The following is a 20,846-nucleotide window of genomic DNA, read 5'->3' as shown; positions in this document are numbered from 1 at the left end:
CTCACAGGGGTCAGAGTCTCCCATGATGCTCGGCGATTCAAAGAGCGATCTAGAAGACGTAGACCCCTAGCGCGTCCCACCAGCAGGAGAGGCCTCCGATGGAGAGGTGGCACAGCTCCGGGCAGCCAATTGAAAGGGCTGCACTTTGCCTCTGATTGGTCTGGACATTTGGGACTCCAACCACAAGCCAATCAGAACACTTATTCTCTTGGTCGCTACAGCAACGAAGGAGCTATGAATAAATCCTGAATTACTTCCTTTCAGAGCAGCCAAGGCGATGATGGAGATGCATTATCTTTAAGGGCAGCAGAGTTGATTATGGGGGAAAGTACAAAAAGAGAAAACCTTCCTCAATCACGCGGATGACTTCAGTTTATCCTTTTATTCATTCATTCACTCAGAATGACAGGTGGAGGATGGGTTTGGGTTGTGTTTTAACAATTTTCTGCTCATATTTGCCAATGTATCTACACAGACATATTCATATTGTAAAGACTTGTTCCATAGATGTACTTTCCAGTGTAAGATAATATTTTAAAGTCTCCTGTGCTCTTCTCCACAGCCATGCAAAATTGCGAAAAAAGGTCACGTTAGCGGCTCTAGAGGAACGTACAGACGGCGTGTGCACTTGTATAGTAACACCTCCACACACAAGCACTTGGGAGGGGTAGGGTTAAGTATGCACTTTATAGTCCAGCCCAGTCTATTGTGATGTACCGCAGCACTGGTCACTTCCTCTAGAGCCTCTTCGCCATCGTGTCCTATTCCTCTTACTTTTAACAACTTATATTTTCAGTGCCACTTATGCAGACACATGGAAGCCCTGATAGCTTTGACTAACCCTTTCACCAGTGTGAACCCGCACAGGACGCGGTACAGGGCTCAAGTCTCTGCCCCTTACCGTATCTAAAAATGCCATGGTCCGCACTCTCCCTCTGTTCTAGTCGTCTCGCTGTCAGGCAGCCACATGTGCCGTATTTTTATTCCTTTCATCGCTGTGTTTTATTTTCGTTGCCATTTTTCTTCGACTCCGGGTGAATTGAATAGTCGAGAGGATGTTTGGGGACTCAAGCCTTATGCAAGAAAAGCTGATCTGGAAGTGCACAGATCAGTCGTGGTGGGCCGTCGGTGCCGACTGAGGGGGAGCTCAGGAGCATGTTTTATTTTAAGGTGCCATGGTTACACACACACATGATAGAACTTGTGCAAATCATGCAAAGGTGTGTCACTCATTCACTCCGCTCACGAAACACAAAGGTCCTTCTGGCATCACTGTTACCTCTGCTTTATCAGGTTTGATTTGTTTTTGTCTTTTTTCAATGGTGTTTTTCTTTTTGCTTGGCCTTTTTTTTTGCTTTTGTCTACCTTTTGGAAACACACACAGAGGAGCTGAACCCAAATGTAGCTGTAGTTTCACACCAGAACAACACCAGTGAATCCATCGTCCCTGCCCCCAGTCATCGGGAGACTTGAAGTGCCTTAACCTTTCGATCTCTCCCCCGTCCCACCTCCAAAAACTGTGTCACCACATCGCTACGGAGGTGGGACAACATCTGCTCCACCTGACCCTGACACCAAACCAGTGTCTGTGGTCAGACAGTCTCATTATAGGAGTACAACAGGGCTTCTTCATCCCCATTAGACTCAAAATAAGACAGGGAAAATGTCCTCTGTGTGTTGTGACAAAGGATTGTAGGAATGTAACTGTTGGTTGTTGATTCTGTGTGTATGGGGGGAGGGGGAGGGGGTGGGGGGGGGTGTACGTTTGACCCTAATAAAACAGGGTTAAGGTGACAGGACAGGGTTTCGGTGATGGTAAAATGCTGCTTCTTTTCACTCTGCGCTCAAGCAGAGACACTTTGTAGATACAGATTTATGCTAGGTAGTTTTAAAGAAGCCACATGTTCACTCAAACGTTCTGAAGACATAAGCCTAAACTAGCTTAGCGGATTAGCTCTCAGCTTTAACAGGTCAATGTTTACAGTGTGAGAATCTATCAAGCAATCGTGCAAAACCGTTTTTCTGTTGGGAGTCGTGTGATCAATCCACTGAGGCTCTCTGCATCCTCAAAGCCTGAGAAAAGGCTGTTTTATCCCCTCCACACACCCCCACCACCCGGCCCATTACCCTCTCTCTCTCACTAGATGTGAATGTCACGTTGTGCGCTCTCTCGGCACGTTTGCATGTGTGGCAGTTAAGTGGTGGTGATGTTTGTCTTTTTTGTGTGACAGAGAAAAAAACAGCCCCCCCCCATGTGTTTTTTGCTGTGTTATTTGGTCATTAGCACTCACCGTCACAAACATTGGCCCCTCCTCTGGCTGGTTATGAGCGACAGTGTCTGATGGAGCTGCATGTAGTCTGTGCCAAGTGATACATGGCAAACATGAGCCGCATTCAGCCAAGAGCGTCTCCTACTTTTGCCCCACTGCTACATCACCACAACTACTTAAAACAAGAAAAAAAACTTCCAAACAATCTTTGTTTTAATCCTGGGATGCAGGGCAGGACGGGGCAGAGCGCGGGAAGGGATTGGCATCTGTACGGGTTTTTACGGTCATTCGATTTTGAGACTTCACTTCTGCCATCGCAGGATTCTGTAATGCATGTTAAAACTCAGTTTTAATTTGTACATCAGAGTTTGAATAAGGGGAAATTTGATATAAAATAAACTGGAATGCACAACCTTTTGTAAACATTGTTTTTATGTATGTTTACACCTTGTCACATTACAAAATGTTGGTGCTCCTTGGTTTTGAGGGTTTGTTATTTTGTTACTTTATGTTGATTTCTGTAGCATTCACTCGACAACTCATCTGGTTTGATCCTGCAGACATGAATAGACCTTTTTTATTGAAGACTTGACGTCACAGTAGGAAAATCACAGATTAAATGAATTACTGCTGAATTTTTTTATAACCACTTAGTGTTAACATGTTGCACAATCTTGTCTGTTATTAATAGAGCAGTGCCATCAGTACTACGGTCATTCGTACACCTGTGCTTTTTCCTTAATCATAACTCAAATAAGCTGCTGTGAAAAAGTCATATTGGGCTGATAATGATGAACTCCACTTTAAGAATAACCCCAGCCTCGTGGTGTCAGAGAATAATCTGATACGAAAGTCATGAAGCATTGTATCACTCTCGCAAAGATTAAACCACGTTTCCTGTGCCAATCAGACCTCAATGCACTCACGCTGTGCAGTGCCCTGTGGTGCTCTCCATGCTGACATGTTTAAATCAAAGTCCTATGAGTGTGCTTGGTTTAAATGGCATTATGTTTTTCACTTTATTATTTTATTGACTTCACATAAATGCAGTTCAATGCCCAGGACAGACAAATGTGTTTTATTCAAGCATACGGTGAAGACAACTTGTTTGTGGGAACACAGAGAGAGAAAGCAGAAGATATCTGGATATCATTATTAAAGCTGCTGATGGGGGCGGATTATTACCCACAGTCCTGCTGCTGCTGCCTGGTTCTTCACCTACACTCAGAACTGTAAACACTATCACGTGTGTGACATGTTTGCTGCACTGATGGATATTTCAGCTGTGATTTGACTAAACTGCTGAGCGTCCGTGTGTCAACTGTCTTTTAATATGAGTGTAATATGAGACAGCTTTTCCTGTCACACTGTCATGTCTTACTGGGACTCTTAATATAAGATGGCAATTGTTAATGTCTGATGTAAAAAGTGTTTACACTTGATCATCCTCTGGTAAAAGAAGATGTATTACCTTTTATTCAGTTCATTTACACAGTCCATGTAACTGTCCAAAGTCTGAAAGGGAAAATTTGACACCTTCAGTGGAAGACCAATCAGTGTTGATGGTACATACAGTCGACTGAAGATATAAACTCCTCAGTGCATGCTTTATTGATCGGAAAAGCTGAGTAAATGTAATGCTCTTCCTGATCCAAATAGTCATTTGAAGTGACGGTGACATTGTTTTGTGCAAAGAAGCTATGGGAACCCAGTTAATGTGCTCTAGTCTAGATGAATAAATCCTGGATATTCAGCCATGTTTATTCAAGCCAGAGTGAATGGCCAAAAAGTGCAGCGCAGACAGGGCTGAGTCAACAGCAACGTAAGCCGAGGATGTGGCCCGTGAAGACCCTGTGCCTCAGAACCCCACATGCAATTCATCTTGGTGCATGTAGGCCCTACCAGGGGGGGCTCAATCAGTTATCAATATCAGTATACAGTAGTAACCGAGGGGGAATTTATTGCTTGAATTGACCACAGGTTTTTTTGTGTTAAGACATATTATATTTTTGGTTGTATTTTACAAACTGTATACAAGATGGTTCTAAAGTATAGAACAATATGTGCTAGAGCGTGTTTTACCTATTTCCAAAACTGAGAAAAGGACAAACGTCGGACAACTGATCAAAGATGTATATAGATGATATCAATAGAGACGACTAGAGATTAGATTAGAAGTCAATGCCTGCAAACACTTACAGTATCATCCTCTCTGGTTTTCAGTCTTAAATCATTTCTGAACTTTCAACTATTTTTAAGTAAATCAATGCACAAGTGATAAGTGTTTCCTGGAATTGACTTTTTGTTTAAAATGAGATCCCCATGGGAATTATTCCCTGCACCACACAGAAGACAAAGCAAGTGGAGTGTGTGTTTCTTTCAGTCAACATTACAGAAATATAAAAGCTGATGGACCTCAAAGTGGAGTGAGGCCGGATCCAGGAGGAGGTGCAGCCTGGCTCTGCTCTGGTGGTCTGACGCGGCAGCAGACAGCGACGCCAGCGGCCCCGTCAGCTCCTGATACACTGCGGACACTGCAACTGTTGCCCTTGGCACCTGGTGTTAAGACGACAGAGCCTGGAGAGACGGCGCTACAGTCGGTCAGAGTCCACCCGGAGGGACAGGACACCTCCACCTGCAACACAACAACACCGAGGTCAAAGGGTAAAAAAAGTCTGGAGAAACTTTAGGATGGGATCATCAAATACATTACACATGGTGAGCATTAAGTTGTAATTCTGTCTTCTGTTTTAGGGAAGAGACGAAACAATTACCAGGATGCTTCTATATTCTCATATGTAAAGAGTTGTCGGCCTGGTCCGACAACTCTGCTGCTCTCTACAAGAAGGGACAGAGCAGACTCCTTCTACTGAGGAGACTGAGGTCTTTTGGGGTGCAGGGGGCACTCCTTTAGACTTTCTATGGCTCTGTGGTGGCATCAGCCATCTTATGGTGTGGCCTGCTGGGGCTGCAGCATCTCGGCTGCTGACAGGCAGCGACTGAAAAAAACTGATAAGGAAGGCCAGCTCTGTCGTGGGGAGTCCTCTGGACACTGTGGAGGTGGTGGGAGACAGAAGAATGGCAGCCAAGCTGTCCTCCATGCTGGATAATGTGTCCCACCCCCTCCAGGACACCCTGTCCGCACTGTGCAGCTCCTTCAGTGACAGGCTGCTGCACCCGCGGTCTCTCACGGAGAGATACCACAGGTGCTTCCTTCCTGCAGCGGTCAGACTTTACAACCAGCATGGCCCCTGGTAGACCCCCCACACATGAAAAAAACTAACTAGTTGTGCAATAACAATTTATACGCAAAAACATAAATATGCCATTATTAATAACTGCAATATTTACCTGGCCTACCTACCTTTTCAAATGCATATTTTCTTTTGTAAAGCTGTCTTTGGCTCTGTTGCTGCTCTATCAAATTTAAATTTCCCCTCTGTGGGACCAATAAAGGGGTGATTCTGATTCTGAAAAACGAAAACGTCTGTCTGTTTTGTGTCTGCTGTTGTAATATTCATTTTGGCCACTAGAGGCTAAAGCACACCACAACCTTGTGTTAGGTCTAAAAGTATTGATGTATTCTTCCACGTGAGTTTCAATTTCTTCACGCACTCCAAACATAAACATGTTCAAGCAACTTTTGTAAGTAAGTCATGTCTTTCGTTTTGCTAGAATGTGTGTGTGCTCATTGAGTATTACAGCAACACAAACCGAAGAGAAACAATCCGAACAATTATCCTGATTAAAAAAGAAATCGCCTATCATTTTTTGTTTCATTTGCCTTCGGGGACAAGCAAAATTGGAAATGTTATCCACCTGTTCTTATGTTATAAACACAGGAAATAACACTTTATCTGATCTGACATTTTTCTACCTTGCCTCTCGGTGCCTCTGTAGCCATGTGTACTGGGACTGAAATATGTACCTGATCTGTATCAGCTGATGTCTTTTCCAACAGGTGGCACTCCAGAGATGGAGCCTGGCAGCAAACAGCATGAGATGTCGCCCCGTCGCTCACAACACAACGCCTCCGATCACTGTGATGTGGACGAGAGTCAGGCGAGATCTCAGCAGCGGACCCTGATGTGCAGCCTGGAGAGACACAAACAATACGAGCCTTTAATAAAACCCAGAGTGGAAATTTAGGTGTTCTGCAGCACATAGGAAGAAATGATTGCAGATGATTTAAAGTGAAAGTAATTAAAATAGTAGGCATTAAATGTAAAACTCCAAGAGCAACTAAAAACAAGCTTATGAGGAAAAAGCATCAACAGTATGATTATTAGCAACCAGTCCAGTTTATATGTAGCCTTAACAATACACAGCAGAATTATATAACAGTGATTAATTATCCTACTTAGAGCTAGTTTTGTTAGTATACAAATAATAAATAAATGTAATATAGCAGCTATTTCATGGGGTGAGATGTCTGATGTATGAGATATACCGTATTATAAGGTCTAATGTGGTAGCAATGTTTGTAATGAGCTGGCTTTGAAAGTATTGCTACCCATTATCCATTAGTGATTCTTAGACCAGCAGTGACCCATTTACCTCACAGCAATCATAATGAAAGAAGAGACTGAGGAATATAATGATAACTAACAATGTTTGACAACCCTGCACTTCGTACTCGGCGTCTCGCTGATATTTATGTTGGCGGGGAAATCATTTTTCCTTTCAGGTGGATTGCCATGGTAACAGGCATAATTGACCACGACGTTCTAAATGCAGCCACATTTGAAGCTTGAGCTTGGCGCACTGTGCTTTCTTCCAAAGGGCAGTTCACACCAAGTACAGCACAAGTTTGACTGTCTCCAACTCATCAACAGATATACATTTTAAAGAAGTAGGGTGATGTTTTTGGGAATTTTATCGTTGCTTTCTTAATCGGATTTAGATGATCATTGATATCATTCTCCTATCTCTCCATTAATTATAAAGTAGGAGGCTGATGAGCTTAGCATAAAGACTGGACGTGGGGGTTTCTTTGATTGTCTGCTTTAGTTTTAAAGTTGTTGTTTTTTCCACCAGTGCATTTTTTGAAGCGTTGAAAGGGGGAGACAGAGGGGATGAAACGCGGCAAATGGTCCACTGGACTGAGCCCCAGTTTAGTTGGCCGCCAGCTCTGTCAAGTCAGCTTCACAGCGGCCCTTATTGTCTGTTTTTTCCTACCTCTAAAGCTCCCAAACTAGCTTGTTAGCTTAAGTGAATGACTTTTCCCCTTGTATGCAGACTTTAAACTAAGATCATCTGTGATGGTGTATTAAGCAGAGGAGGGAAGCTAATAATATCAGCAAAATTGTCTCTAGTTGCATTTTTTTTAAGTACGTTTTTTTACGCTTAACACTAGCAAGGGTTTTGTGTTTTAAAAAGTCACACATAAATTATTCTGCCTCTCACCACGTACATAACGTTTCTAAAGTGCTTCTGGTTGTAACTTCATATCTTGTGTACGGACATGAACGTACTATCACACTTATCTAACACAAGAAACCAAGTTAGTGTCTTTTACTAAATGTGAAAACAATGCTTTAAACTCCACACAGCTGTGACTCACCGGTGAGATGGTGCTGCACCCCAACACACTCAGCATCTCGTCCGGGTTCAGAGCTGACATGGACCTGACACCGCAGGCCGCCGATCACACAGCAACGCGCCACAGCATACACACCTTCACCCCCCAGAGCGTTAAAGGCAACACACTCCATCTGCCCGCTGCTCTCCTGTACACACATATGAACGGTTTTAATTGGTGACTTTTTTTGTGAAAATTAGATGGTGGTTTGAACTCACAGAGATGGTTTCTCCAACATGGACACCATCAGGGTTGTAGCTTCTGCAGCTCATCATTTCCTCCCCCAGACGACAGCGACTGATAGCCTTGTCAGTGCTCGTGACCTCTGACCTCTCTGACCACACTGACCGACACAGAAGCTCCTCATCTGCACACCCAAACAGACACACAGTTTGAACTATTAGTGATGCGTTTTTTTTGCAGTTTGTGGTTGTGGGTCAAATTAAGTTTTGTGTGTCTCACTTGCACTGTTGGCAGGAGGAATAGCTGCTACCAGATTTGGAGTATTGAGACGATGTGTGTCAGACAGAGAGAGGAAGTTGATTGTGTTGCTGATAGAATAATGCATCATCATCTGCAGGACTTGCACTGGCGACACCTTCTGATTGGACGACAGGATCACAGCTGCTATACCTGCAGGTGCACAAACAAAAATAGAAAGCACTCATACTGCAGCCATTTTATTTTTTAGTAACTTATGATTTATTTAAGTTGTTTTTGTGTGTGCAAACCAGCAGCATGTGCAGCAGCCTGGGAGGTTCCACTCTGGGATGTAAAACAGGTACTGCAGTCACTACTGGCACTGACGATGTCGTCGCCGGGTGCAAACAGATCGACGCAGCGGCCGAAGCTGGTGCCACCCGCTCCCTGTGACATGAGCTGGTCCACTGAGTTTACTGCCCCTACTGTGATGACCTGCACACACACACATAATAAGGTAAGAGTGTGTGAATTGTCGATCACAAACATTTTACTCCCAACTTTTTTTTAAAATGGCAACTTGGTCCCTGTCACAACACATCAAACTATCAATTCATCAACCCTTTTAGTGTATTTTTTACATGTGAAGGCTGCCTCTAGTGGATGTAATAATTTTGATGAGAGTATAGCAGGAAGTCAGGTGATGTTTTATAAAAAGTGACAAGGTCTTTGTATATATTTCTGGTTGATAGATGGCTCAAACAAACACAGGACTTCTTTCCAAGAAAGTGTTCTTTGTGACACCAAAAGTCAACATTGCCTTTTTCTTATTATCCCCAACCCTAACCTTATTTAGGTTCAGGTACATATGTAAAACCGTTATGTTACTGAAGCATAACGAAGGACATGTTGGAAAAGGGAACATGTTGAACCTCAGGCTCTGAAGCAGGTGAGTAGAGACAGGCATCATCTCTGTAGTTCCCTGCAGCGGCTATGACCACAGCTCCTTTAGCCACCATTTCCCGACAGGCTGCGTTTAATGAACGGCTGAAACCACCAATGAAAGGCAGCAACACAACCACAGCATCCATTGGGCGGGCCTGTAGAGTTGCTTGGATATACTCTATACCTGGAGAGGGATGTTGAGAAAAGAAAGATTTAAACCCTGCAGCTGCAGATGTAGTGACCCTTGCTTTCCCTTTTCAAATGTGTTTCTACATAATGGTTGCATGCAACAGCAGCTCCATTTCCACACCTGCTTTTCATGGAGAATTTACACTGTGAATGGGCTCAAAGGGTGGTTAAACAAGCTATGGACAATATTCAGTGACATTGGTCATAACACATAATCCAAACAGTACAACAAATCCATCTGTGTCCTACCTGCCAGAGCTCCAGACACGGCCCCTTTCCCTTGACAGTTTAGCACATGGACCAGTTTAACACCGGCCCCTCGAGCAACACCAGAGTCCGACCCAGACACAACCCCTGCAATGTGCGTGCCGTGACTGTCACACTGACTGGCCTGTAGAGGAGAAAAGTTACACATCACGGGACGAGAGTTTTCTATTTAGCATCAATGACAAATAAGCAAATTGGTGTGTGCAACCTGTCTATGAACTCTGACTCCATCCTCCTCAGGGACATTGTTGAAGTCTGTGATGAACACCCGTCCCTCAATCTCCCTGTGAGAACTCTGAACACTGCCGTCCAACAGGAAGACCTCCGCCATCCCCCCATTGTCTGCAGAGGGCAGAGGGTGTGTGGATTTTAGATATTACTTTAGATCTGTGTGTGTTTTTGACATACACAGAGGTAGACTCACTGGGTGGCCTGTATGATGCGTTTTCAGAGGAGCCGCCGTGAGGCTGCATTAACCTCTGCAGGTTCCAGGGGGCGCTCTGAGCAAAGATGGATGAGTCCTCCTCTATGTAGTGAACCTGAGGGAGCTTCAACGCCTGCCAGGAACAAAATCATTATCATGATATTCATAATTAAATACATTTGATTTAATGTTGCTTTTTATGGAACTCAATGTAAGTTTTCATCATACTAGATCACTAATAAAAGTTCCAATTAACAACAAATAACAGTAATAAAACATCAATAAAATCGATGATAGGTATAAGAGTATACATTAATATATTTAAGACAAAAATAGTGCACAAAGAAAAATTAAATAACTAGTACAAGAGAATGTAGCAAGTGACCAATATTCAACAGGATGCAGAAATGAGTAAACTACATACATGGAAAATAAAAATAATGAGTTCAAAATTGTTAAAAATAAGATGCATTTGTTGCAGTTAAAATTAAAGGCTATTTTTTTAAAATGCTTTTGAGTACAGTTTTTAATTCTATAAAAGAGTGCAGTTGGCACTTTGTCGATGTTCAGTAATGGAAAGTGATTTCCAGGGTTTGGTTTGGGTCAGACTTTATTGAGTGTCTAAAAATAAGGGCCTGCACAAGAAAGTTAATGAGAGTGAAACCCCACATACTGCCTCCAGGACTGTTTCATGTTTTATTTTTTGAGTGAATCAAAGAGGATGTAGGACTAATTAGGGTGCTGTTCACAGAGATCAAAAGTTCTATTGTGTGATGAACATTTTGGTCATCATACTTATTGTGGTTCATGATGTAAATCAATCGTATGAAAAGCTACTTTGGTTTCAGTGACTCGAAATTGCTTTAATTATGACATTTTGCAGGATTTCCCCAGAGGTCTATCCTTGGCCCCCTATTACTCTCCATCTACATGACCTGAGACATTATGCAATGTTATCCAGATTCCATGTCCACATATAGGTTCTTATAATGCTTGGTATGACAGACATGTCTTTAATTATCTAGGAGTCTAAGAATTTCCTACAGTCAAAAGAATGACCGCAAATTACAGACCATTATAACTACCTCATAGATCCTAATCACTTATCCGTTACTATTTATCTTGGGTTAAATTACGGTGTTATTTTGTATTAGAGTAATGCCTTTTTCTGTATAAATAATTCCACGTATTCAAAATAGACTATGATATAATATTGTATGTCTTTTTTTGCGCTTTGTTATTTATATTTATTCTTAATTTACTATTTTTAAAACACAATTTATATTTTTTCATTGGTTGGTGATGACCTACAAAAAAGAAATTCCTGAATTTGAATCAATAAAGTAAATCCAATAAGAAGTGAACTAACACCTTCATTTAACCCAAGCAGGTTTTACAGGTAAGCTCAGCAGCAGCATGCTGACAGGTGGAGCTTTACCAGGTGAAGGACGTCACTGTTCATCTTCACCAGGAAGCCGTGCAGAGCTGCAGAGTATGTGTGCAGGATCTCCAGCAGGTGACCTGTCCGGGCAGCTTTGACTCTCAGTCTCCTGATGGTCCTTTGCACGTGAGAGCCATGCGTGCCATGACGCAGCACGACCAGGTACTGCCCATGCATGCGCCACGCTGCCTGAAGCACAGTGAAGACCATACGAGTTTAAGTGCACAATGCTCACAAACAGATTTTTTTAAATGTCAATTATTACTTTGTTTTGGATGGTAAATAGCAATTATTTTCTGCCCTGCCCCATCATTGATTTCTTTGAACTGGCAAAGTTTATTTAGTATATTATTTGACCCAATTAAAGCGGCAAATTGTCGAGATGAATACGGAATATAATAATTTCTGCATAATGAGATGATGAAGACCTCAAACATGTCAGTTACACAACCTCAATTAAAACAGGCACTTACAGGTCGTTGGAGAATCTAGATGCGCTTCAATGACCCTGGCAAGATGCTAATTACCTTGTTGCACTTGAGGAACTCAGCAGCGGGCGCCGCTCCGGGTTCAGGTTGAGTCCCGTCCTCGCGGATCAGATCCAGGATCATCTCGTCCACCTCTTGGTGGTCCTGAACGCTTGCCGCCACATATGTGCACAAACACAGCGCCCAGCCAACCCAGGCTGAGGTGTGACGCATTCTTCAAACCTCTGGGACTGTTTCCAGTGAAATTATCAGGATAACTATTACATTACTCTCATGCACTGATGAGAGTTTCTATTCCAGTCCGAGTTCTGCAGATGTGTGGTGCCCCCGACTGCTGCGTGTCCTCTGGCCGTCAGATAACGCCTCCGATCATTAATTCTGATTTAAGGGAGCAAACATAAAGAAAAACGATTGATTCTTATGATATAAGGCGGGGACTGCTGACGTCTCCAGGGCTCACGCCACCGCTTTTGTATCGAATGATTGTCCTCCGTTAAAACACCTCTCACTGTGGAGGAGTCATGTTTCATGCTCCCCCTGAAGCATCCTGTACACATTACTCGTCAATCTCAAACTCTCTCTCTCAGTTCAAGTGCAGTCATTGAGGATGTCTTTCCCGCTAGATATGAAATATCAGAGTTAGCCTATACATGCAAGTTTATAAACTCATGTTGCTTGATTGTGCAGAGAGGCTGATCCTTGTGAGCTCATATTTGCTATTTATTATGTATTATTGTTTATAGCATAGGCTTTCTTATTTATTTGAGTTTCAGTCCTTTCTGTTTAGACTGCTTGTGCAGAGATGCCCAAACTCCTTAACCACTATAAACAACTCCTCTTTGCATGTCTGTCTGGCTTTTAAGGGATTTGTCAAGTCTAAAAATCGTTATTGTTATCAAAGTTGTCTTGAGTTAAAAAAAAGGTATTAATGTGAAACTGCTCAGAGCAAGGACTATATTTCTGATGGGGAGATCAGGAAAGCCAACCGTGCGTACAATATGATTTCCTGGATAAACACAACTTTTACCCCAAATATGTGACATCTGGCATTAACAGGAAGCAGACGGCAGATGTCACTGCACCAATGTCGTTATATGTCCATCTCAGAATTCCCAGTTAGGTAACTCCAACTTGAGTAAAAAACCTTGAAAACCATCAAATGAAAACAACACTGAGGATAAATATTCCCCAACTGTTATTTGTTTACTCTTCCAGCTGTTATAGAGCAACATTTTTGCTCACTAGGGGTCATGTTTCTTTCCACCTAACACATTTACTAGAAGAGGGAATGATGTAGTGAAGGAGACAGCATAACAACAGCTCCAGTTTGAACGTTAGGATTTGATATTGCTTGCACCTGTGTTTCTGGACTCTAGAGATTAAAAGCTAGGATATCTGTTGAACTGGTTTTGACTATTGTGACTTGCAAGACCCCTATTTTAAGAGAGGGCAACCTTAAGTGGCTGTGGACAACTTTAATGACAGTAGTGGGTAAAAAATGTGCCTTAATGTTCACACACAATGTTTCTCTTTCATACAGTAAATAGTGACATCTTCTGGAATACACATGCACTATACATTCATCTTTATTAACTCCACACTGAGACAGAGTAGTTCATTATCACTCACTTTCATTAAAAACACAAACAAACATTTTAAAGCATTGAAGTTCATACAACTTGCACCAGAGGATCTGTTCTTTGGCGTGAGTTTCAGTGTGGTGGAGTGTTTTCTCTGCAGGTGTCCACCCCTCAGAGCAGGTGTAGTGTAGGACAGCTGTGACTCGTCGGGGTTTCAGGAAGAAGTCTGCTGCTTCTCGACTTTTGTCCACTAAATCCTGGCAGAGCCTCAGCAGGACTAAAATTAAACCAAGAGTGGGAGAGACAGAAATAGAAATCTGGTACTAGTGTTTTGTCCTCATTTTCTTACTTTTTTTTTTTTTAATCTGAGGGAAGCTTTTGCTGAGCATGCGTGTCTTTATCTGGCTGCTGAAAATTGGAGTTATAACAAACACACACATGCAGGAGCTGTGCAATGCCACCACATGTTTCACCAACCGGTCATGGTACTTAACTGAGGCTCAAGTGCTTTAATCAAAGAAACATAATTGGTCCTTGTTAAGAGAGAATGGGAGCATTACTCATTCTCTCCCTTATGTTTCCAACTAATTTGCATTTTTCATTCAGAACCCCTCTCTTCCTTTTTTTCTGTTTCATACTCGATCTCCTCCTTCTTTTGCTCTTTTTACATAGCTACTTCTTCACATCTCCATACATGTTCCTGTTCAGATAATAAAGTTAGTATTCCTATTGTATTTGTGCAGATCTTTCACCCCCGCAAACACATTAAACTGCTGCTGTCACCATATTCGCCCACTAGCTGATGGCCGCTTGGCATCCTGACAGTCTACAGCGAATCATTTAGGCATGAATGAGCACTCACTTGTCTGTGGACCATTAGGTCAGTGTGTGTGTACCAGTACCTTGATCCAACTGCAGTAGACATCACATCCTCTAGACTTTTTTCCGGAATCTCAGGAAGCAAAATGACCTAACAAACACACACTTTCTGTTACTAATTATATTTCATTGTGACAGGAATCACGTTATTTCATGTGTCTTTCCCCCAACAAATATACAGTCTGTATCTACCTTGGGATAGCACTGGCAAAGGCTCCAAACAGTCCCGATACACACCATGGTGAGACCCAGAAAACACATTGAGGCATAGATGTGCGGTTGCTCCTGAGTCATGATGAAGAGGCCGACCGCCACCACACACAGCCCGGCCGCTATCAGTCCGTACCGATATGGCTTCCCCTCGACCATCGCTGCAACCACCATTGGCTATCGAAGCTCTTAGGTGTGTCAATGTGACACTCATTCCCTTCTGAGGGAAGGTTTGGTGTTGTTAGGGCTTGAAGGTGAGGGTGGAGAAAGTAGAGTTAGGGTTCCACTCTGCTGGTTATTACAGCCTGCAGACAGCCTAGTCAGGAAAGGTATAAAATTGCGTTTGTGTGTGTGTGTGTGTGTGTGTGTGTGTGTGTGTGTGTGTGTGTGTGTGTGTGTGTGTGTGTGTGTGTGTGTGTGTGTGTGTGTGTGTGTGTGTGTGTGTGTGTGTGTGTGTGTGTGTGTGTGTGTGTGTGTGTGTGTGTGTGTGTATCTGAGAGGTCACCTTGCCTCAAGCTGCTGGCAAAAAGGAGACTTGCAACTGAGCTATTGAACAGAGTGATTGTTTATGTTTGCTTGGTTTAGACATGAGTCAACATCTCTCTCCTTCGCCTTTCCAAGGTTTCCCTCTTTGAAATAAACAATCCATTTTTACTAAGTGCTCCACCTCCCACAGAGAGTGTAGTAGCTATTCATTTACAAGAGTTTATAAAAAAATCACAACATAAGACTAACAGAGGATCCTTTGCAAACACAGCATACAGCGCAGAACTGTTACATTCTGCCAACGATTGGGAAGGCACTTCATTGCATTGGAGTAAGGTGTCAATGATCCTCGAGCAGAGTTATGAGAGGAAAGAGCGCAGACACAAAGCTGTGAGGAAAGTTCTTATCGTGCCACAGTAGTAGGCCACTCAAACTCAAGCAGCCTAATACAACATCCCAATTTGTTGGCTACAGGAGCTTTGCAGCCAAACTGTTGATAAATCCCTCAACTTCGTAGTAAAAGTTACAAAATGTTGGTCTGGGGAAAGGTCATCAGCGTATAGAGCAGAGCAGTTAGTTATCATTTCATTACCTCATCAACCTCATCAATCACATCAGGTTTAGTCAACAGAGGCCACACTGGGGCTCAGTCTGTACAAATATTAAGTGTTTGCCCAGCTGCAGTCTCTTTCTGCTTTTTGGCTTATGTTTGGGTTCAGGGCGGCTGTCTTAAGGCACATCCATTAATTAATACAAGGTTCCCGCTGAGAACCTAAGACAAAGGGCAATAATAGAGTAAATAAGTCCAACGAAACCAGTGGTTAAAGCTGCTCGCTGTGCTCCTGGCTCTTCATCACTGTGTCGTAGGAGGGAGGCGGCTCCATAGTCCAGGGTGGAGGGGTGGATGGGAGGGGGGGTTCGGGCTCTGGTGCCCTGCTGATTACAGAGTCCTCTGACATCTCCCGACGAATCCGGTCCAACCTCCTAAAGACAAAGAAATGGTGAGCGATGCAATGGCAAGTGTATTTAACCGTTTTTGAGTGCTTACTCTTGCACTGGAACTTCAACTCCTTCCAGTGTTTACATTGCACCTAACACTATAACTTTTATCACTGCATCGCTTTAACCAGCCGTCAACTCCTGTGTGTGGTTACACTGTGTCTACTTACACTTCAAACCATGTAGCGCTTCAGTTTACAGTCAACTTCTTTCTCTTTCATCTTATACTTTTAAGTGCATAATGTGATAAAACATACATAGCATTTACACTTTAGTTTACAGTCTTACAGTGGCTTTGTTTCATCTGACTTTTACTCCTTTCAGCGTTTAAACTTCAATTGATAGAGAACTTCATTTAGTTACCACACTTTATCTTACACATCAACTCATCTCAGCCTTCAAATTATCCATTTGTTCCCGTGATAACTTTTTCAACCACAAGTTCAATATCTCTCAACACTTACACTACTTTCAGTTCTAACACTTCAGGTAACATTTCTCATTTATTTCAACTTACCATTATTTAAGAGCTTGAAATTTGTCCTGCATTAGTCCTGCTGTTCCTTTACTCAAACCTTTTCCAGTTTTATGTCATGTCCCAGCATTTATCTCACATTTCCTTCAAAATATACTTTCTGCTTTTTGCATATTATTCCCCTATGATGTTTTTGTTTCATCATTCTCTAATGAGAAACATTGAACTGCACACATTCTCACATTTATCAGGTATAGCTCAGGTTTATATACAATGATCAGTCTGAGTTTTGTGAGTGTCTGGAGGTAGAAAAAGCCTTCATGATGGATGGCGCTCCTGGCGTCGCTCTTCCTCGATGCTCGACATTTAACAGAGCATGTCTTGTATAAATTTGCTGACAAGTGTAGATTACCTCAGATAATGCCATGGGGAGTCTGTGTGCCACTCGAATGTGTGTCGGCTGTGTTTCTCCATGACATATTTTTCTTATCAGTCCAAAATCAGAAGATGCGTTTCTTTCCAATTCTCAGTATCATAAGTTCATTGTGGTTAATTTCTTAATGTGGTTCACTGGTCTTTGCCAAACTCCCCACCATAACTAATAATGTGGGGATGAGTCCAAGAGATCTGTTTAACAACAAGACTGTTTGTCAGCTCAGCTCCCTGGATGGTGTGTTCTGGTATTTGTCTGAACGCTCGTTTATTTATCTTTACAAACACAAGGGAAGCCTGGAAAGTTCTTCGCTTACATCATGTTTACAAAGTCACAGTTTGTTTATCTATAGAAAGAAGGGCATTTCTGTTTTTTTTGTCCTCTGTTCCTCTGGACCAGACAGAAATATGTCAGCAATGATAGAGTGGATTACAAATAAATTTAGTACAAACATTGAATGTTCCCAGAGGATTAATCCTATTCACTTTGGTGATTTCTTTCCAGCGCCAACATCACGTCGACATGTTTGGTTTTAAGTGAACCATCTCATCATCTATTGGATGGATTACCAAGGAATTTGGTATACATTCACGCACCCCTCAGGAAAAAAATTTAATAAGCCTGTCTTCTGTTATCCCTTAATCCATCATCAGGTCAAAATGAGACCCTAAATGGTTTTTTTTATATTGCATATGGCTATTTGCTTATACTTTTTTATAGGCCAAAATATGTTAAACTAACCAGTAGCTGAACTTAATGAAAAAAGCAAAGAAAGAAGTGTGGCAGAATAGTGTCTTTTTATATTTCTTACCCTCGCCCCTTGCTTGGTAACCGTGCTATCTCACATACACTTTCATTAACCTAAAAATTAAAGTCTTAAATCACTGCCTAACCTTTCTTATATCATACAGGCATTGTGCATATTCCTCTGTGAATGTGTACCTTTGTATAGCCAGGGCCTGCTGGGGGCTGAAGCGCCTGCCCGTGCGGGGGTGCAGGAGGAAGTGTCCTGGCACTGCCGCCTGCAGATTCTTCATCGCCATGCAGAGTCCACTGATCAGCAGGACCACGCCCCCCAGGCCCAGGATCAGACCGACCCCAAACAGTGGGGCCGACTTGTTTGGCATGCCCACAACCAGGGCCATGACCCCCCCAACAACCATCATTAGGATGCCCAGGCAGAGCAGCATTCCCTTGGGGAGAGGCATCTCCTGTGCCCCTGCCTTTAAGGAACTCACTTTTCCCGTTACACCTCAGCCTCAGCAGCAGCCGGTCTGCAGGAGAGACAGAAGAGATTCAAATGCTTTAATGTCATACGCAAAGTACTGTACTTGGCAATGGTCATAGGCTCCTCCAATAATGCAACCTGACTGTATATAAGACATAAAACAATTAATAAAAACGATTTAGGTCATTGCAAGAAAAAACAGAGAAAAACAATAAGCTAAATGTTGCAGAGAATGGTGTAAGTGACCAAGTAAATGCAGGAGTCTATACAGATGTAAAATAAAATAAGATTAACAACAACAGAATGTAAAATTAAATATTTTATAAAATAAAATAGTATTTATTAAATAAATTGTGAGATCCAAACAGATAAATGCTATAGATTATGAAGGCACATAAGAATGACCACATACACAGCATCCAAAACTACTACTAGGAGTGTGTGTGTGTGTGTGTGTGTGTGTGTGTGTGTGTGTGTGTGTGTGTGTGTGTGTGTGTGTGTGTGTGTGTGTGTGTGTGTGTGTGTGTGTTAGATGGAAGAGGAAACTGAAACCAGGGAAAAACACGCAACACGTAAATCCGCCCTGTGTGAGAGCGGGGTGCGGTATCGATCCTCTCTCTACCTGATAGGAAGTGGCGGCGAGGAGCTGCTCAGCAGTTGATAGGACCGGAAGATTAATCATCTCTTCTCTCCTCTTCATCAAATTGTATCCCGCTCATAATGTCCATATGGTGTCCTGGAAAAACTCTGGCACAAACACGCTTAATTCCCCCTCAGTCCGTGTGTGTCCATCCGCCGCGCTTCTCCCATTATCTGCTCCTCTGCTGTTTTTAATTCTCTCCCCGCAGAAGAATCATATCCGGTTTTTGGGGTGGTTACAGCACCCTAAAAATCTGTAGGAGAGGAGTTGACGTCGCATGTGGTCCTGGCACTGTTGGATTTTCATCTGGCAGCAGCAGCAGCAGCAGCAGAGCCGTGCATTGTGAGGAAGTGTTTTTTATAAGGAAGGGTTTCCAGTGACGAGGAATGGAGGGCAGGGCGAGCGTGCGTTTTAAACTCAGTTTGTTTATTTGTTTGCTTTTTGTTTGTTTGTTTGTTTGTTTGTGTGGTGGAGCTCTGCTGGGGGTGAAGCAGGAAGAGCTTTACTGCAGAAGCACCGAGATGGTAAAGAGACTGGTGCCAAATGGTTCATATGCCGATCCCTTGAGGGGTATCCCACTCGTGTTTCACCGGAGTGTACCATTACAGAACGCCAGGGGTCGCTTTTAGATTAGTAGATGAATGGATGGATGGATGGATGAATAGATAGATAGATAAAATAAGATAGATACTTTATTCATCCCATATTAGGAAATTATTTTGTTACAGCAGCAATGTGTTCAGGCATTAAAATATTTGAAAGTTGGAATAAAGTACAAACTAATAAAATAAACAAACAGCAAAATATATATAGATATCTACAGAGGAAAATACATATCATAAGAATACACAATATTCAAAAAAATCTGGATAAATGAGAATGTTTTATAATGCTTTGGTCAAGTGTGCAGAAGCAGACAGATGTGGTCCAAGCAAGGGGCGCAGGAAGTGTGTGTGTGTGGGGGGGGGGCAGGATGTGGGGAAGGGCCCCACGCCACTTTACGGCCCTTGCCCGATTTAGCACCAGCTAGGGACTATATCAGAGAAAAGAGCCTTTTACTGTATTGATTATGTAAAAGCGGAAAAGGCTTAATGAGCATGACTTTTCATGAGGCAGCTAATCTTGATTTTTCCTAATAGATTCTTGATATACTGAAACATCACTTTTATTATTACAATAAGGTGAGCCAAAAATATACAATAGGATCATTCTTTCTTTATTCAATGTATTTTTCAAATGCATTTTATGAACAGAAAAGGCAAATACACACACATTAAAAACATTGTGCAAAATGATCCCTTTAGATACCTTTTCAGAGATTAAAACCATCATTCATAGAAGCATGCACATTCAGTAGTAACCGTGTGTTTCCTTCAGAGCAGCTGAAGTCAGCCGTCCTTGTGCTGTCAGAGATCACACCACTGTAATTGTGGTCATCAATTCAGTGCAGGATATTATTTCAGAGGAGGTGAGGACAGTAAGACTCTTCTTTGCGCAATTAATTCAGTTGAACACATACTATATTTGATGTTATAGATTTTTGACAAACTCAGTATTTTGGAACTGAAATATAAATGAAACACAATCCAATACGTTGATAACGTTGGGTAAAAAAAAGGTAAATAAGAACAGTCTTTTGTTTCCATCTTTTACATGATTTACAATGGTGAGTTTTGTGCATTTTTATAAATAACATTCTGTTAATTTCATTACGGCATGGAATTCACTTAGTAAATGCTACACGAGCATTAGTTACGCAACCATCATGGTCATTTTTACATCCTTGTTATTATTTTTGATACAGATTTGTTAAAACCTACATCTTTTCAATCTTCGCTGATATGCAGGATTAAGGAGATAGCTAGTGAATAGATTTTTTTATTCATAACTG

General features: G+C 42.2%; 3 protein-coding genes across 3 annotated transcripts in view; 1 reads left to right on the top strand and 2 right to left on the bottom strand.

The window, feature by feature from the left end:
* usp24 (ubiquitin specific peptidase 24) overlaps window positions 1-2,749 on the top strand; it is a 29,652-nt gene extending 26,903 nt beyond the window's left edge. Inside the window, 1 exon segment of the mRNA XM_063890902.1 lies at window positions 8-2,749. Within this exon segment, the coding sequence (XP_063746972.1) occupies window positions 8-70 (63 nt within the window). The 3' untranslated portion in view covers window positions 71-2,749.
* Window positions 2,720-12,476, bottom strand: pcsk9 (proprotein convertase subtilisin/kexin type 9). The gene is made up of 12 exons (XM_063890903.1): window positions 12,065-12,476; window positions 11,535-11,726; window positions 10,097-10,229; window positions 9,881-10,014; window positions 9,655-9,796; window positions 9,204-9,400; window positions 8,583-8,766; window positions 8,314-8,484; window positions 8,070-8,218; window positions 7,834-7,999; window positions 6,199-6,365; window positions 2,720-4,905 (listed from the first exon to the last, which is right to left on the bottom strand). Exons 1-12 carry the CDS (start codon window positions 12,236-12,238, stop codon window positions 4,687-4,689), a joined length of 2,028 nt encoding a protein of 675 aa, XP_063746973.1. The 5' UTR covers window positions 12,239-12,476; the 3' UTR covers window positions 2,720-4,686.
* A 2,765-nt stretch (window positions 12,477-15,241) lies between these two features.
* On the bottom strand, window positions 15,242-19,313 carry si:dkeyp-51f12.3 (uncharacterized protein LOC107988041 homolog). Its single transcript, XM_063890905.1, has 3 exons — window positions 18,938-19,313; window positions 18,030-18,361; window positions 15,242-16,164 (listed from the first exon to the last, which is right to left on the bottom strand). Exons 2-3 carry the CDS (start codon window positions 18,293-18,295, stop codon window positions 16,002-16,004), a joined length of 429 nt encoding a protein of 142 aa, XP_063746975.1. The 5' UTR covers window positions 18,296-18,361; window positions 18,938-19,313; the 3' UTR covers window positions 15,242-16,001.
* Window positions 19,314-20,846: the final 1,533 nt, after the last annotated feature.

Source organism: Eleginops maclovinus, chromosome 9, assembly GCF_036324505.1.
Source record: "Eleginops maclovinus isolate JMC-PN-2008 ecotype Puerto Natales chromosome 9, JC_Emac_rtc_rv5, whole genome shotgun sequence".
In the NCBI taxonomy this organism is placed as follows: Eukaryota; Metazoa; Chordata; class Actinopteri; order Perciformes; family Eleginopidae; genus Eleginops; species Eleginops maclovinus.
This window is presented reverse-complemented; position numbering and strand designations above follow the sequence as displayed.